Source organism: Larimichthys crocea, chromosome VII (assembly GCF_000972845.2).
Source record: "Larimichthys crocea isolate SSNF chromosome VII, L_crocea_2.0, whole genome shotgun sequence".
NCBI lineage: Eukaryota > Metazoa > Chordata > Actinopteri > Sciaenidae > Larimichthys > Larimichthys crocea.
In genome coordinates this window covers 19,786,023-19,803,822 of record NC_040017.1, presented here as the reverse complement: position 1 = coordinate 19,803,822, position 17,800 = coordinate 19,786,023, and the positions used below count along the sequence as shown (strand labels likewise).

Sequence of the window (17,800 nt, the reverse complement as noted above, 5' to 3'; positions counted from 1 at the left end):
TTGGTTAGGTATCACATCATTGTATACCTATCACATCAGAGGCAGAGAATTGCTAAGAATCGGCCACAGTCCCCAAGATTGGAAGGGCCTTCAGACATGGGTCAAAAACCATTCGGTAGGGGGCGTCCTCTCTTAAGATTTATAGTAAGCTGACGTAAAGTAAAAGGAGGGGATCTCGTGTCTGAGAATCTATAAACCAGTGAAAACACACAGACCGTTTGCTCACATACAGACCAGACACTTGAGGGATGGACATCTCAGCTCTCATGATTGGCCTGATCTTGTCTCTGCGTTTGTGTCAGCTGAACTACTCAGCTCTAATTTTTAATCGTTCTGGGAATGGTTTGAAACAAAAGACTGAGCTAACACAGAACAGGACTGGTACTGTTGTCAGCACTAAGGCCATGTCTATGAAATGTAAGCTCCAGGGTACTGTTCGTCAACCTGCATTCTCAGTGGATGGTGACTACGTTATTGGGGGTGTTTTCTCTATACACACCTACATGCAGACAGTGAAGCATAACTACACCACCATGCCTGAGCCGGTAAAGTGCACAGGAAGGTTAGTAAGAGAGATAAGTGGTTGTAAAAAGGATATTAGACTTTGTAGGGACAGAAATGATTTGATTTGTATGATGTGCTTAAAATGTTGTTGCAAATCTTTTTTTTTTATTTATTTATTTTAGAGATTGAAAAAAAAAATCTATTAATTTAGACTTACATTAAGTGCCAAATGAGTATTTGGTCATTTGAATTGCAGGTATGGTGTGTTTAACAGCAGTTGTATCATATTGAACTGGATAAAGACTTTATAACCAATTACTCATGTCAATTTAGGAATGATAATAAGGTGTCTGCACATAGATGCCTGTGCCCTTATTTGATACTTAGATACATATTAATGTGCATGGAGTGCATTAATACATCTGGTTCATATTAAGATTCTTGCCCGTATCCCTATCTGATACTTAGGTCCATATCTGGATAGGAGAACTAGAGAGCCTCAATCTCGATGTCAATGTATTAGCCTTAACTTAGGTCAAATGAGTTAATGTAAGCACCATTTTCAGTAAAAGAGCCATGTGAAATGTATGTATGTAAAGAGGGGTCTGCCAGAGGTAACTATCATTCTGGCCAAGCTCTCCCCCTCTCTTTCCCATACTGATAAGTTATACTGTTGTTCACTTTTGGCAACATGTTTGGGAAACATAACATCTGCAGTATATAAAGGCTGGCCCCGCTCAGCTCAGGAGAGTCTCTCATCATCCGGCATGGGGCTCTCGAAGTAACGTTTTACTTGCTATAATACTAAACTTATTGTAATAAACTTGTTATACAACTAAGGCAGTTTCGGCAGAGTTTTTCTTCAAACATCTTCAACTGCATCGCCACTAAATACACGACAATAACTTATCATATCTTGAATTTTGGCAGTCAGGTGTTTGTTCACAGATGCATTACAGATGTTAGTTCTTATCCATAACTATGAATTTCAGTTCTCCTTAATTGTGTGTTTCCAGTTAAAAGAGTGATTTTTTTTTTCATCATATGTAAATTTGAATAGTGACATGAGTGTGCATGTGGTTGTAAGAGGATGTCAGACTGTGTGGAAATAGAAATTATATGTTGTTTTGCAAAGTTTTTGTGCCCTTAAAAATGTCCCTTTTCTATTTATTTAGGCTGACATTAAGTGCCAAATAATTTGCTCAGTTTAATTCAAACACAAATTAATTTAAATTGCAAGTAATATAATCAGTAGGCAATAGAGCTTGACTGAATGAAACAAGCCTTTGTGTGTGTGTTTTTTTTTTTGTTATGAAGATTTTGTTTAACACAATAACAATACAATTTTCACTATTTTTAATAATTTCCTTTAGGTATATTTGGTTCACATATGCAGTTCAGTTACCAGTTACTGTCCATAACAATATTCTGAGTTTTCTGGTAAAATTGTTCTCATCATATGTAAATTTTAAGTCTCTGTTTGCAGCATCAACTCCCGTGAACTGCGCTTCTCACGTGCAATGGTCTTCGCCATCGAAGAGATTAACAACAGCACAAAGCTGCTGCCGGGCATCAAGCTCGGTTATCAGATCCATGACTCGTGTGCCTCCGTGCCCCTCGCGGTGCATGTGGCTTTCCAGCTTTCAAATGGCCTGGACCCAGTGTTTTACACTGGCAATGTATGCTCACAATCTGGTATGGTGATGGCAGTTGTCGGTGAATCTGGGTCCACGCCATCCATCAGCATGTCACGCATCATGGGGTCCTTTGACATTCCTCAAGTAAATATTTTGAGATTCTGGCAAACAATACATTTCATATAGGACAGTGGGGACTATTAAATAATTACAGTTTTGATTTCTTTTAGGTGAGCCACTTTGCCACTTGTGCATGCCTGTCTGATAAGCAGCAGTACCCCACTTTCTTCAGAACAATCCCCAGTGACCAGTTCCAGGCTGATGTGCTGGCTAAGCTGGTAAAACACTTTGGCTGGACTTGGATAGGTGCTGTCCGGTCGGATTCAGACTATGGCAATAATGGCATGGCAGCCTTCCTGAATGCAGCACAGAAGGAGGGGATCTGTGTGGAATACTCTGAATCTTTTCATCGGTCCCACCCACACAGCAGGATCCAGAGAGTAGCTGATGTTATCCGCAGGTTTTTACATCACTGATAATGATTTTGTTCCCTGTGCTGACCCTGACCTCTGCACACAAAACCACAAAAAATGTTGCTGTTTTTTCAGTCATTTGTACGTCACGTTTTTTTTCCCCCCTGACACTGTATAGTCAGTGAGACCAAGACTACATTAAACTCACAGTTTTTGAGGAAAGTATTCCTCATGTTTGTGTTTATATTGATATCACATGCAATATACTGTCTCTCCAGGTCAACGGCAATGGTTGTTGTGGCATTTGTATCCTTTGGAGAAATGAAAATTCTGCTTAAAGAGCTGTCGAGTGAGCCTTCTCCACCACGCCAGTGGATAGGCAGTGAGTCCTGGGTAACCAACCCAGTATTGCTCAGGTACAGCTTCTGTGCTGGAGCCATCGGCTTTGGCATTGAGCAGTCAGTCATCCCAGGACTGAGAAAATTCTTGCTTGATCTCTCTCCCACTGAAGTAGCTGCATCACCAGTGCTTACTGAGTTCTGGGAAAATGCCTTTAACTGCAGGTTAGGAAAAAGTGAGTTGACATTCACAGTTGGGTCCTTATCGTATTGTTGTAGATTTTCTGTAATAAAAAAGTCAGCAGCTATTATAAGATTTATATTGTGATGAAAATCTAATCATACTGAACAAAGACACAAGGTGGACATAAGGTTCATTGTTGTGAATCATCTCGCTTGATGGTTTCAAGTCAAGTTTATTTCCTTCTGTTTCCCAGCACTGAACACTGAAGCCATAAACACAAATACACAGTATACAGACAATTTCCAGGCCTTCAAGCTTCATATGTATTAATAATTGTACTTCATAGCTTGTATTGGTTACTGACAGTGATTCCAAATCATTTAATACATTTTAAACACATTAGGTCCTTTGTTGATTAAAAAAATGAACATGACTAATTGTCTGATGACTTATTTTCATGAGTCATTGTTTATTAGTTGGTTTTCATGAAGATATGTGTGGCACATCTGGTAGGTTACATAATGTCAAACCTAAATAGCACCTTCATGTGTCTCTGTGTGGTTTTAGATATGGTCATCGACCAGAGAGTGTGTGATGGAACTGAAGACATACAGACGCTGCAGAGCCAATACACCGACACATCTCAGCTCCGAATCACTAACATGGTGTACAAGGCTGTTTATGCAATAGCACATGCTATTCATAATGCAGTGTGTCAGGACACAAATTCTACAACACAATGTGACAAATTCATGAAGATAGAGTCCAAACAGGTCAGTTAAAATAAATGAGTCAACAACTCAATGCAGTCTTTTCAGTAAAATCCCTCACTCCTCAATTTCCTTCATTGGTTTACTTTACTTTCTCCTGACAGGTTCTCATGCAACTAAAGAAAGTAAAATTTTCCCAAAATGGTTATGATGTGTCATTTGATGCCAATGGGGATCCTGTGGCCAAATATGAGCTGGTTAACTGGCAAATAAGTGAGAGTGGCAGTATTGAGATGGTGACAGTAGGACACTATGATGCATCACTGCCAGTGGGCCAGGAGTTTCGTATCAACAAGAACCTCACCTGGGTGCATGGTAGTACGCAAGTAAGAAACCCAAAAGTAATCACTTTTAATCAAACTAAAGCAGTCTTAGACAGGCTAAACAATTAATGACTAAATGACTTTGTCTAACTCTGAAAATAAAAAAAAAACTGGCCTGCAAAATTTAAGAAGGCCAGTATTTACAAGGGCAAAAGCATTTTAAATACACGTACACAGACAGATTTAACCAGACATAAAATGTGAAACTACGCTTCTAAACTAAGAGGTGTGTAGCGGACAAATATATGTATGTTATGTACAATTTTATGTGTAATATAGGTAAAATGTATGTATGTTTGTTTGTATCTATGTGCCAGGTGCCTGTGTCAGTGTGCAGTGACAGCTGTCCTCCAGGAACTCGTAAAGTGTTGCAGAAAGGAAAACCCATCTGCTGTTATGACTGTATACCATGTCCTGAAGGAGAGATCAGCAATGCTACAGGTAGTCATTTTTTTCTAATTATTTTTCCCTTATTCTTTTTCTTCAACTTAAAACCTTAAAAAGCTAACTTCTAAAAGAACCTTTTATTTGTTTTTTTCAGATTCCCTTGATTGTTTTCCTTGTGTCATGGAGTTCTGGCCTAATGCAGAGAGAGACACTTGTTTACCCAAACCTGTGGAGTTTCTTTCCTTTGACGAGGTCCTAGGAATCATCCTGGCTGCATTCTCAGTTGGTGGAGCCTGTCTTGCCATTTTTACAGCGGCTGTGTTCTTTCGTCACAGGACATCCCCGATTGTCAGAGCCAACAACTCTGAGCTGAGCTTCCTGCTGCTCTTCTCTCTGACTCTATGTTTCTTATGTTCATTAACTTTCATTGGAGCACCCTCTGACTGGTCCTGCATGCTGCGCCACACAGCGTTTGGGATCACCTTTGTCCTCTGCATCTCTTGTGTTCTTGGAAAAACTATAGTAGTGTTAATGGCATTCAAAGCTACACTTCCAGGAAGTAATGTCATGAAATGGTTTGGTCCTCCACAGCAAAGAATGACTGTAGTGTCTTTTACATTTGTTCAAGTTTTAATATGTATTATTTGGTTGGTTGTTAGTCCCCCTTTTCCAATGAAAAACCTAACAGTATACAAGGAGAGAATCATCCTGGAGTGTGCATTAGGTTCAGCTATCGGGTTCTGGGTTGTGCTCGGGTACATAGGCCTACTGGCTTTTCTTTGCTTTGCATTAGCTGTCCTAGCTCGGAAACTACCTGATAGTTTTAATGAAGCCAAATTTATCACCTTCAGCATGCTGATATTCTGTGCAGTCTGGATCACCTTTATCCCAGCGTATGTCAGCTCTCCTGGGAAATTTACTGTGGCTGTGGAGATATTTGCCATTCTGGCCTCCAGTTTTGGACTGATACTGTGTATATTTGCTCCAAAGTGTTTCATCATATTGTTTAAGCCAGAAAAAAACACCAAGAAACATGTAATGAATAAAAATCAATCAAGAGATTAGGTAGCTAAAATGGCAACATATAATTTATATTTCTTGTTGTGCAAATTCAGCACTGTCTCAGTCATGTTGTGAATGTCTTTTTAATATAACATTTTTTGTCTTCTTTCAACATGTCCTGAAAATATAAAATAAATAAAAAATATAAGAAAAACATTTCTCAAATGCAAGAAAATTGGAGATTTCACCATTTACAATCTATAATATCTTTGAAAGATTCACAGAATCTGGAGCATGTCAGATGCAAGGTGTTTGATAGGTGTGGGGATACTCAGGAGCTGCTAGCAGAGCACCAGTGTATTGGGACCTTCTCCTTAAAGAATTCAATGGTCACCTTTATGTCTTTTGTCTTTGCTTAAGCTATTTTGGATTCTGTGGCTGATGTCCATAAGAAATGTTAAAAACTTGAATGTTGTGAGTGGGAGGACCAGTGTTCTCTATCTGGATTGATGTGGTGCCTTGTTATTGGACTTCTGACTTTGGGCTATGGATCGCAAACACTTTAGATTTTTATTTCAAATAATTATTTTTATTTTTATTTTATTATTTTAACTCATATCTTCCAAGAAGTGTGACTGCATGTAATTATTAATAAGTAAAGGTAAATATATTTAAACATTCTTGTTATTAGGTTTCAAATGGGTCGAGAAAATCATGTTTTTCTTCTGGAAATAAAATACACTGGTGACTGAATAGTCTAATTTATTTTAGATAGAATAGAAAACCATGCTAGTATTGATGCATGCAAATCTTACAGTATACAGTACACTGCAGACTGCAACTGCAGGACAACGATGCACAGCTTTGAGTCAGAAGGATGTACAGTATGTAACTTGATGACACGCACAGTAGCTGTACTATATGATGTCCAGTAGGTGGTAGTAGACAACCAAATTCTTCCCTAATAATTGTAAAACAAATTTAATTGTAACTACAGTATGATTTCACCAAAATACTAATATTAACTTCTCTAACTAGTATATCTTTTTTATGCCATTGTTTGGTCAAAGGTTCATATAAGTCTTTAGATGCAACATTTCAAAGTCCATTTGAAGTTAATTGTAATTTGTAATTAAATGCACAATTATTAATAAGAGCTTTTTTGCATTCTTTAATTTATGTTATACTACTTATGTTATACTGTTCTAGTTTTAGTTTTGCATTTGAGTATTCTTAGGTCTTACATTACAAAATGGACTCACACTTAAGACCCACTATTCAAGCCTAATCATTCATTGCCTTTATGTGTTTATTATAAATCTTTGATAAAATTCTAGTGATTTGTTATATTTTATTATAGTCATCTCAGTTCATGTAAGCTACTTGTTCTCTATCGTGTCCTGTTCCTTTTCATTGTGATTGGTTGATCCACAGGTTTACTCATATGACTCATATGACGTATGAAACATAGCAAGCACCACAGTTTTTATATAGTCTACGTCTTTAGCCTTTCAGAGACTATGTTAGAGTCTCCAGCACACGCACAGTCTTTATGGGGTCAGTATGGACACTGCATTCAACCCTTGTTGGAGCTTCTCAAAGGCTGCTTCTTTGGACATTATTTGGCCTTCTTTTATCAGTGTTTTCAGATGTTGCAAAAAGTCCCAAGGAAAGGAAAGAACTAAGGTTGGAGAGGAAAGCAGAAAAGATAGGTGTTTTAAAAGAAGAAGAGATTATGACAGAGCAATTGAGTGGTTTGGAGATAGAGGGAGTGAGTCGTGTTGCTTCTAGCTTACAATGTGTGAAATTGACCGACAGTGATCCTGTGGCCCTGCAGTTAGGAGGGGATGTTGTAATTGGAGGGTTTTTCCCTCTGCATTATGTGGCTCCTAAGCCACAGCACAGCTACCATAGCAAACCTCAGCTTACATCTTGCAGCGGGTGAGGATACTCTTGATATCTGATATGGTCCCACGTTTAAAAAAATCGCAAAATAAGTGACTGAAATCATTTCATCATGCTGCAATTACATCTCTATGTTGCTCATACAATGTTTGCCTGTTCTGATTTAAATTGTGCTGTGATACTGTGTTGTATCTCTCATTATCAATTACATAGACAGCATACATCTGTATTTACTTTTCTGCAGCTTTGACCACAGAGCCTTCCGCTGGATGATGACCATGGTGTTTGCAGTGGAGGAAATTAACCGTAATTCAACCCTGTTACCAGGTGTTAGACTAGGCTATCGGATCATGGACAGCTGTGACCATGTCCACACCAGCCTGCAAGCTCTTTTCTCTTTAGTCAGTCACTCCAAAGCAGTGGTGAGTGAGATGGAAGACTTGGAAAATACTGAACAAAGATTAGATATGCTAAAGGACATGAGTACTAGAATGAAAGAGGTAAAGACAGTTGAAAAAATAAGACAGAAAAATAGAGTGAAAAGTAGAGGCAATGAAATTAGTACAGAAATGCCTCACAGTCTTAAAAATAATGGAAATTACACAGAGGAAAATGAAACAGATACGAGAAAGGATAGGAGTACACGATCTGAAACATTGTCCTCATGTCTGGCTGATTCTCCTGTGCCTGCTGTGATTGGCCTTGCATCCTCATCCCCTACAAGAGCTGTCGCTCACACACTTGGCCCTTTGAATCTCCCACTGGTAAGAAAGGAGTGAACAGGTTGTCCTCCCTTTTTTTGCAATTAATCACACAACAGTGTTTAAAAAATATGTAATAATGTTTTTGGCTTATCTATAGGTGAGTTATTTTGCCACTTGTACCTGTCTTACTGACAAGCATATGTACCCATCATTCTTGCGGACTGTCCCAAGTGATCTCTTCCAAGTTAGAGGTCTTGTTCAGCTGGTTACCTTCTTAGGCTGGCTCTGGGTGGGCACAATAGGAACCACGGTGAGATAAAATCATTCTTTTTAACCCCACCATGCAGTTTAACACCCCAGCATATTTTACAAGACCTTTCTCTATGTATTTCAGGATGACTACAGTCATTATGGCATCCAAGCATTTTCCAATCAGTTTAAACAACAAGGTGGGTGTCTGGCATTTCATCTGACAATCCCCAAATCACCCACAGAAGCTCAGATACAAGAAATGGCAGACAGGCTGCATAGTTCAACTGCACAGGTAGTGGTGGTCTTTGCCACAGAGGGGCAGCTGCTGGATCTGCTCTTAGAGGTAAGCACTCTACATCTCAGTTCATGTATATGCCTAGGTATAAAATATGGCAACATGCAGTTTGTTAGGAGAATATTAGTGCTTGTGGTATTTGCTTGTCATCTTATCGTCGTCAAATTTATGTTTATATATTTTTCCAGTTGGCTCAGAGAAACGTGACAGGGATCCAGTGGGTAGCTAGTGAAGCATGGGTGACTGCTAGTCTGCTGACCTCACCCCAATTCCACCCTCTATTAGAGGGCACGCTGGGCTTCTCCTTCCCTGGCGTTAGGATCCCTGGCTTAAAAGAGTTCCTGTTGAATGTCCGCCCCTCTCCCAAACCAGGGATGGAATTTGTCAACATGTTCTGGGAAGAGCTGTTTGGCTGTAGACTTGAGTTTAAAGGAGACATATTGAAAGAAAAAGAAGCATATGCTGCAGATAATTTTATGGGACTGGAGTCACAAAACAATTCTGGTTCCTTTGTCAGGTCTATTATAGGAAAAATAAGAACATTCAAGGGGTCAGTTGATGAAAACAGTAAAGCTGCTGGTGGAAAGCCTCTATGCACTGGTTTAGAGGATCTGAGTAACACTGACAGTGGCTATACAGATGTATCTGAGGTCAGAATATCCTATAATGTCTACAAAGCTGTATACGCCATCGCCCATGGTCTGCACGCTTTATTGAACTGTGATTCTAGAGGAGACAACACAGGAATGTGTGAAAAACATAAATCATTTACTGCTGGGCAGGTAAGTTTAACAACTACAAAATATATAAATCAAGTATTTATTGTAATTATGTTATTATTAAAATTGACCTATTGTTCTGCATTTAACTTTTCCTCCTCCTTTCATACAGTTGTTGCATCATCTGAAGATGGTGAATTTCACCAACCAGTTTAACGAGAAGGTATATTTTGACTCCAACGGAGAGCCGGTCCCTCTTTATGATATCATTAACTGGCAGAAGGACAGCAAGGGTCATATTAGGTGGAATATTATAATTTTAAATTGTGATCAGGAAGCATTATTTGTGTTTATTTTGCGTATATAAGCATTCAGCTAAGTTACGATGCAAAACTGTCACACATACTGTTTGGCTGATAGAAATGTCTGTTTAGATTTGTCAATGTGGGAAGTTATGATGGCTCTGCTCCACTGGGACAACAGTTGCAGATGAAACTTAACACCATTGTATGGACAGAAGGACAGTCACAGGTGTGTCATAAATCACTTAAATTGCATGTGTCCTAAAAATAATGTCAGTTCTTTTTTCAGGATATTTTAAATACTACCTGAGACACATGATTATAGTTAATTTCAAAGTCCTTTCACTCTTTTTCTCTGTAAAACCTGTTTGTTCCAGTCTGCAGCAAACCAAAAACTTGGTGTGTAATCTTACACCTTTTGTTCAGGTGCCTATATCTCAGTGCAGTGCTCCATGTTCCCTTGGCAGCAGGCAGGCCAGACGTCCAGGAGAGCCCCACTGCTGCTTTGATTGTTTGCCCTGTGCAGATGGAGAGATCAGCAACCAGACTGGTAGACCATACATGTGTTGTTTATTCATATATTATCTAACTTCTGTAAGAACCAGAAGACAATTAAAACCACATAGATGTTTTACAACTAGCATCAAGGCATGTACTACGGATGAAAATGTTATTGTGTGTATTTACAGTACTGTATGTCCCCAAAGGTTCCACGGAGTGTACAAAATGCCCTGAGTACTACTGGTCAGACAAAGACAAGGTGAAATGTGTGGCCGGGGTGGAAGAATTTCTGTCTTTCTATGACACCATGGGCATCATCCTGGTCACTCTCACACTGCTGGGTGTCGTCCTGACAGCCATCATAACAACTGTCTTTCACCATTTCCGTGCCACACCGATTGTCAAGGCCAACAACTCTGAATTAAGTTTTTTGCTTCTCGTGTCACTCAAGCTCTGCTTCTTGTGTTCTCTGGTTTTCATTGGCCAGCCGTCCGTGTGGACATGTAGGCTCCGTCAGGCAGCATTCGGGATCAGCTTTGTGCTCTGTCTGTCTTGCCTCCTTGTTAAAACCATTGTAGTTTTGTTAGCCTTCCGAAGTAGCGTACCTGGCTCTAGGGCTCTAAAGCTGTTCGGTCCCTCTCAGCAGAGGACTCTGATCCTCTGCACCACAGCTCCTCAGGTGGGATGGCTATACAACCTTAACCTCAAACACTGACAATGTTAACACAGCTTAAACAATTCTTTTGTGCATGTTATAAATATTTGCCTATATTCATATCTTGTCATCAGGTTTGTCTCTGTGCTGGTTGGCTGTTAGGAGCACCTCCCTTCCCATTCAGAAACTCAGCCTACCAAGCTTCTACTGGAAAAGTAAGAATGATATGATGATAAGAAATGTCTTTTGACAGTTGCAAATTGAACCAAATGTATTGATTGAATGTACTGTTGGACATTATTAGATTGTTGTAGAGTGTAAGGAGCCATGGCCTCCTGGATTTTATCTGGTCCTGAGCTACATTGGGCTACTGGCCTTCCTCTGCCTCCTCCTGGCATTTCTGGGACGTAAGCTTCCTGATACCTTCAATGAGGCGAAGTTTATAACTTTCAGCATGCTGATCTTCTGGGCCGTGTGGATCTCTTTCATCCCAGCTTATGTCAGCTCTCCTGGGAAATTCACTGTGGCTGTGGAAGTATTTGCCATATTAGCCTCTAGTTTTGGACTTTTAGTATGTATTTTTGTACCCAAATGTTATATAATTTTACTGCGGCCTGAGAGAAACACTAAGAAAGGCATGACTGGAAAATATCCCAGATGAACGTTTGTGGGTTGTCATCCAAAGTTGCCATCAAGCGAACAGAAGCACACACTTTTACATATCAATTATGTAATTACATTTTCATACTGAACATTAAAAAAAAAAGTGTATTTTAATGTGAAGCAAAATAAAAAAAATAAAAAAAACAACAACAAGAAATGTGTTTCCATGTTTTGATTTTCTTAAAATACTTCAAGTAGTTCTGACTAAAAGTTTGCCTCATTACTATAAATTAGAGTGTGTGGATCCTTTCATTGCATAATGTGTCTTAGACTATAATCCATTATCTAGTAAGAAGTTCTTTTAAAACTTCTTTTGACTGAAATCATAACAAAAATTATATGTTCTACTTTACAGTGTAGGCTAAGTGCCGGTATTTCTCCTCTTGAAGCCCTTACCTAAGGCTTAAGGACCTGTGCAGGGGTATGAAGGCTCCTTTTAGTGACTTTGGTCAGTAGTATTGAAACCACTCCAAACGGAGAGGTAGGCAGAGCTGCTGTCCCAGGTTGCATCACCGCCTCCCTCGCTCTTGGGTGTAACTTGAGCAGCCCTTCTGCCTCTTGGCCTTTGTGTGTTGCTGGACCTTAATATGATTGTTATGTTTGTTATGTTATGTCATCCTTTACAACATACATTTTACACACTGTAAAGCATTCATACTTTATGGCCTTTACCACAATTACTCTGTATACAAGACATGCAGGAATCAAGTTGATTGTGTCTTTAAATAAAATTGTTCTACACAAACAAAGTATCTGTTCTGAATTGTTGGGACCTTCCTGCAATATGCAATGGAACAATCATTAACATTATTTACAGTTTGGTGCAAGGAGCTAACACTTTCAATTAAATCAATCCCACCTTTAATCATGATCATCTTTGTGCACTGGCCCTTTCTGTGGTGTATGTATCCCTCTGTTGAGTTCCATGCTCCTTCCTTCCTGTGCATTTTAGATCTTGATCTCAAAGCCTTGTTTATTAATTGCTCAAAATCCTTGTTCCTTTACAAGCAAATAAGTATTAACTGAATCATGTTTGTCTTTAGTTCCTTTAGCACAAGAACCTGGCCATGTTACAATACGTTTGCACACAATACTTTGCAAACATCTCAATAACAAGATGGATGATCAGCAGAGTTTTTCCCCCCCAGACAATGAGTCTCAGAAACTCCAACATTCAGCACTAAATATCTTTATTTCTTCAAAATATACTGCACATGAAAGTTACAAGCTTCTTGTTATTATACTTAGTTTATTGTACACTGTACACACACAGTTGCGATGCTGCATTATCAGTTGCCTACAACTGTCATTGGCCAGGCAATAGAAATGTGAAATAGCATGATATCATAATAGATTTGTTTTAAATAAGATAAAAAGATAAATACATGGCATATTACTTATTTTCTTTTCCCATTAGGTGCTGCTTTGTATTCTTTTCTGGCTTCAGTAAAATAATGTAACACTTTGGAGCAAACATGCAGAACAACAAGCCAAAGCTTGATGCCAGGATGGCAAATGACTCCACTGCATCTGCATATTTTCCAGGGGAGCTGATATAAGCTGGGATGAATGCCAGCCACACAGCACAGAAGATCAGCATGCTAAAAGTGATGAACTTGGCCTCGTTGAAGTTGCCTGGCAACTTACGGGCCAGAAAAGCTAGAATAAAACACAGACAGGCCTGTAGACCAATATATCCCAGAACGCACCAGAAGGCAAGACTGGAGCCCACACTACACTCCAGTATGATCTTTGAGCGTTCATATTGTGTATTTCGGGATGGAAAAGGAGGAGCATCAATGAGCCAGGCAGTGCAGATAACCACCTGAACCAGAGTGCTACTGAAAATAATGACTCTCTGCTGTTTGGGCCCCAGCCACTTCATGATGTTGTCCCCTGGCCTGGTGGCAGTGAAAGCAGCCAACACCACCAGAGTCTTCCCCAGGATGCAAGAAAAGCAAAGTGAAAATGTGATGCTGAAGGCAGTGTGGCGCAGCATGCAGGACCAAGATGTTGGCTCTCCAATGAACACCAGGGCACACAGGAAACACAGAGTCAGTGCGAACAGGATAAAGTAGCTGAGTTCAGAGTTATTCACACGGACAATGGCTGTGTTTCTATGACAGAAAAAAACTGTAAAGACAGCTATAGTGAGGCAGGCACCCACCACAGAGGTCACTGTCAGGGCTATACCCAAAGCATCATAAGTCAAGAACTCCACCTTCTTGGGTATGCAGGCTGTTCTGTCTTTGTTTGACCAGAAGTCCTCAGGACAAAATGTGCACTCTATTGAATCTACAGGGAAGAAGGTCAAAATAAGAGTAGCTATAAAAATGTCCAGTATTCAAATATTATCTGATTTTACTAAAAGATGATAGATTGGAAATGTTACTTTTCTTACTACTTTTTAAGCTCACTTGTCTGATTGCTGATTTTGCCACTGTCACATGGTACACAGTCAAAGCAGCAAACAGGCTCCCTGAGACGGACAGCCTTCCTGGACCCTGGATGACAGCTGGCACTGCAGACAGACACCGGCACCTAAGGAGCAAATAATGGTGTTCAACTCTGCAGTGTGAATTGTGGTGAGATTTTAAGGCAATGCATTATATAATTAATAATAATAAATAATAATAAGAATAATATAATTAATAAATAATAATAATATAATAATAAACAATAATAATAAGAATAACAATAATAATAATAATAATAATAACATGAACATGACATCAAAAATACCAATGTTTGCTTGTTCAAGCTTCTCAAATGTGCTTTTCTCTCTTAAATATCACTGTAAATTCAGTGTCTTTACACTTTGTATTACAAAAGTGTTCGCAGCTTGCCTCACTCTGGTGCCCTGCCCACATTATCCTGTCTTCCTGGATCACCAGCTCCTCTCCGGCAGACTTGGTTCCATCAAACAACCCAACGTTGACAAACTCAGTGTTCCCACTTGTGCCTCTTTGCCAGTTGATAATATCATAATAGGGTACCGAGTCGCCTTTCAGGTCAAAGTTCACCTCCTCCCCACCAATGTTAAATGTCACTTCCTGAAGGTAGTACTGGAGCTTTAAATCCAATAGATAATATTAAATACTCTTTAAACAAACACAATTTTATTGTAATACTGTAACAGTAAGAATGCTGGATTGTACCTGCCAGGGTTGTATGTTGTTTATTTGAGCACATGAGTTGTTTTGGAAAGGCCCACTGCCAGGTTGACAGAGAAGAAGGTTGTGGAGGGAATGAGCAATCGCATATACAGCCTTATAGACATTATATGCCACTCTAGGGCTGGAGGTATTCATGTAGGCTGAATGCTGCTCCAACAGCGACTCCTGCCCTGAGCAGGGAGGAAACTGTGAGCCAGAGGACAGAGAAGGATTGCAACCATACAGAGCCTCCCAAAGCTCTTTAACCATGAGATCATTGGTATATGTATGGGGATTTATTGTCTGCACCATGAGATCATTGGTATATGTATGGGGATTTATTGTCTGCAAGTAGTCACTGAGTCTGGATATATGACCTTTCCTGATGCCAAACCCAATGGTGCCCCCCAGATAAGGGTAATACTCGCTCCCTGTGAAGACAGATGCTGTGACCCAGGCCTCGCTAGCCACCCATTGGATTCCAGTAATGTTCTGCATCATGTAATCTCTCAAGAATGGTTTCATCTCTCCTTCAGATGAAAATAACACCACCACTTTTGCAGAAGAGCTACGCATCACCTTTACAGAGAGGCAAACAAATGTTCACAGTTTTCACAAGGATTGTCTTATTTTTATGATGAACAAATATAAAAATTGGCACTGTGGAAACAGCACCTACTAAAAAGGGTCTTAATGGGAATATATTCAATATGTCATCTACCTGAATGATCTGCAGTGTCTTCTGATGATTATAGAGCAGAGGGATAATTGCCTGGTATGCTACGCACACTTTGGTACCCTTTAATTCTCTCAGTAAGCCTTCCACAGCAGAGCGCCCATATTCACGGTCCCCTCGCACCACCCCCACCCAAGTCCAGTTGAAGCGCACCAACAGCTGAGCAATGGCCTTTACCTGGGTTCAACAGAAATATGTGTTAACATGTGTTATCATTTGTTGATTTTACTGTAAAATTGACTGAATTTTAATTTAGGAGTGTTACATAACACACAGCCTGCACAGAAATATATGATATTTTTAAAAGCTATCGTAGATTTTACTGCTATAGTAGTGAAAGGTTATTAGGGCTTTTAATTCTGATGCAAAACTCTCACCTGATAGTCATCACTAGGGATTACTCTGAAGAAGGTAGGAAATTTTCTCCTGTCAGAGAGGCATGCACAGGAAGAAAAGTAGCTTATCTGTATTAAGATGGGAAAAGAGGGGAAAACATTACAAGGACTAGCATGATATAGATTGATAAGTGATAGGTGCGGATGATGAAATAGCATTTGATCATGGTGAGGAGCCTTATTTGTTTAGTCTTGGAGATTTAATTTCCACATACTCCATGAAAATCTGCCTTGACTCTGCTGGTGAATGGCTAATTCTACCCATACCCCTAAATTTAGAGACTAACCAGAGGCACAATAGGATGGTATGAAATAAATAATGCTCCTATTAAGTCAATCACAAAAATGGGGTTTATTCATCTTGTTTTTGCTTAGCTTCAGGGGGTCATATGATATTGGGTATTAAATTAATCAGGTTAATTCATCTTTAACCACAACGAAGGCCAAAATGCAGCCTGCAATATAGCTTTTTTTTTAGTCCATAGCTGATTGTTGGAAATGTTGTGATGGATTGTAAAATAATAATTAGTCATGTTGATCACCTGGGCCACACCTATATTTTACCTTTTAGAGTATGCACATATATGGCACACTTACTTTACACTTGACATAGGAAATTAACTTCAACTTTAACGTCAAAGTTAAGACTGCATCTCACAATCCACTTAACACTTTGAAAATAAAAAATTTCTAGAACATTTTTAGTTACATGTAGAGACACATGGCACTGTGGCATGTCGTGTGGCATATTGGCTTAGGGCTAAGTAAACTGAACCAGGAGGTGCAAAGCACTGTCACCTATAACTGCAATATAGGCTTGCAATAATGACACATAGGTGGCATAATAAAAAGTGATTATATAGTAATGAGAGCATAGTTGTGAATATTATATTTCATTTTGCAAGTTAAGTCATTTAGAGATTCATCATTACCATCGGTATTCTGAATGGCTGCAGTATTCTTGATAACACCATAGAAAGTGCAGAACCAGATTCCCCAATCACAGCGAGAAGTCGAGAGGCACCGCTGCACATGGGAGAGTTAGCCTCGTTCAGCCCGTTCAACACAGCAAGAGCAGCTCTCTGGCCGGTCAGTGGATATGCACATGAATCAAAGATTTTGTATCCAAGTGTGTGATTGGGCAATAAGTCTGTACTCTGGTTGATCTCCTCCACTGCAAGCCGCATAGTCTGAGCCCAGCGGAAAGCCCTGGGATCAAAGCTGCAGTTCAGCAGACACAAATTCACATAAAACACACACTGAACATTGTATGTAAAAAAATTATGATGACAATGATGATGTTGTGATTAAAAATAAATAAATAAATAAAAGCTATCATTGATTGTTTTATCACACGTCAGGCTAAATTACAGCTGTATTCTAAAATATATACTGTATAATCAGTCCATTCATTAAATATGTTTACACCATGTTTTTTTATACAAAATAACACAAAAACAAGATAAGATTTCCAACCTAATCCATATGTATTAAACTCACCCATTGCACTTCACTGGCAGTGGTCTGTATGTACTGTTGAGGTCTGGCATCTCCTGGTTATAGTGAATGGGAAAGATCCCCCCAATAATATAGTCACCTTTGGCCACAAAGCCTGGCTGAAAGCTGTTTTGCAGCATGCACACTTTGGCTGCAGATGGGGGTGGAAAGGTGAAGCTGGACAGTGGGTTATAAGTTATAGTGAGGACAGAGTAAAGCAAGGGATATAGGGCAAGTAGAGTCATATTGTTAGACATGCCCAAAGATAGATAGATAGAGAGAGAGAGAACAAGGATGCAGGCAAATTATATAACAGAGGTGACATCCTTGCATAATCTGGGTAGCCCCACCTCATTTACTAATGCGGGTTGATTGAAATGATGTAACAGGACAATTGTACAAG

At 39.4% G+C, this 17,800-nt stretch overlaps 3 protein-coding genes across 3 annotated transcripts; 2 read left to right on the top strand and 1 right to left on the bottom strand.

Annotated features, from left to right (window-relative positions):
* Positions 1-464: 464 nt before the first annotated feature.
* LOC113746071 (extracellular calcium-sensing receptor-like) lies at positions 465-5,681 on the top strand. The gene is made up of 8 exons (XM_027280361.1): positions 465-562; positions 1,991-2,285; positions 2,372-2,661; positions 2,893-3,188; positions 3,704-3,909; positions 4,011-4,232; positions 4,547-4,670; positions 4,771-5,681. Exons 1-8 carry the CDS (start codon positions 504-506, stop codon positions 5,679-5,681), a joined length of 2,403 nt encoding a protein of 800 aa, XP_027136162.1. The 5' UTR covers positions 465-503.
* Positions 5,682-7,792: 2,111 nt separating this feature from the next.
* On the top strand, positions 7,793-11,653 carry olfcu1 (olfactory receptor C family, u1). The gene is made up of 12 exons (XM_027280744.1): positions 7,793-7,928; positions 8,130-8,287; positions 8,385-8,537; positions 8,622-8,822; positions 9,062-9,198; positions 9,313-9,556; positions 9,666-9,796; positions 9,928-10,024; positions 10,222-10,345; positions 10,503-10,975; positions 11,086-11,166; positions 11,256-11,653. The coding sequence occupies exons 1-12, from the start codon at positions 7,793-7,795 to the stop codon at positions 11,610-11,612; spliced, it is 2,292 nt and encodes a 763-aa protein (XP_027136545.1). The 3' UTR covers positions 11,613-11,653.
* A 1,354-nt stretch (positions 11,654-13,007) lies between these two features.
* On the bottom strand, positions 13,008-17,642 carry LOC113746070 (extracellular calcium-sensing receptor-like). Its single transcript, XM_027280360.1, has 9 exons — positions 17,401-17,642; positions 16,833-17,121; positions 15,883-15,969; positions 15,491-15,682; positions 15,079-15,348; positions 14,773-14,976; positions 14,479-14,685; positions 14,032-14,155; positions 13,008-13,909 (listed from the first exon to the last, which is right to left on the bottom strand). Exons 1-9 carry the CDS (start codon positions 17,640-17,642, stop codon positions 13,008-13,010), a joined length of 2,517 nt encoding a protein of 838 aa, XP_027136161.1.
* Positions 17,643-17,800: the final 158 nt, after the last annotated feature.

What these genes read in the sequence shown, in the direction of transcription:
- LOC113746071 (XM_027280361.1), top strand. Translation starts at nt 504, where the DNA reads ATGCAGACAGTGAAGCATAACTACACCACCATGCCTGAGCCGGTAAAG. An exon ending in CCGGTAAAGTGCACAGGAAG is followed by an intron (nt 563 to 1,990) that starts GTTAGTAAGAGA and finishes CTCTGTTTGCAG; the next exon opens with CATCAACTCCCGTGAACTGC. An exon ending in GTAGCTGATGTTATCCGCAG is followed by an intron (nt 2,662 to 2,892) that starts GTTTTTACATCA and finishes CTGTCTCTCCAG; the next exon opens with GTCAACGGCAATGGTTGTTG.
- olfcu1 (XM_027280744.1), top strand. Translation starts at nt 7,793, where the DNA reads ATGATGACCATGGTGTTTGCAGTGGAGGAAATTAACCGTAATTCAACC. An exon ending in GCCCTTTGAATCTCCCACTG is followed by an intron (nt 8,288 to 8,384) that starts GTAAGAAAGGAG and finishes GCTTATCTATAG; the next exon opens with GTGAGTTATTTTGCCACTTG. An exon ending in TGGGCACAATAGGAACCACG is followed by an intron (nt 8,538 to 8,621) that starts GTGAGATAAAAT and finishes TATGTATTTCAG; the next exon opens with GATGACTACAGTCATTATGG.
- LOC113746070 (XM_027280360.1), bottom strand. Translation starts at nt 17,642, where the DNA reads ATGACTCTACTTGCCCTATATCCCTTGCTTTACTCTGTCCTCACTATA. An exon ending in CTGCCAGTGAAGTGCAATGG is followed by an intron (nt 17,122 to 17,400) that starts GTGAGTTTAATA and finishes GCTGAACTGCAG; the next exon opens with CTTTGATCCCAGGGCTTTCC. An exon ending in AGGAAGACAGGATAATGTGG is followed by an intron (nt 14,156 to 14,478) that starts GCAGGGCACCAG and finishes TTTGCTCCTTAG; the next exon opens with GTGCCGGTGTCTGTCTGCAG.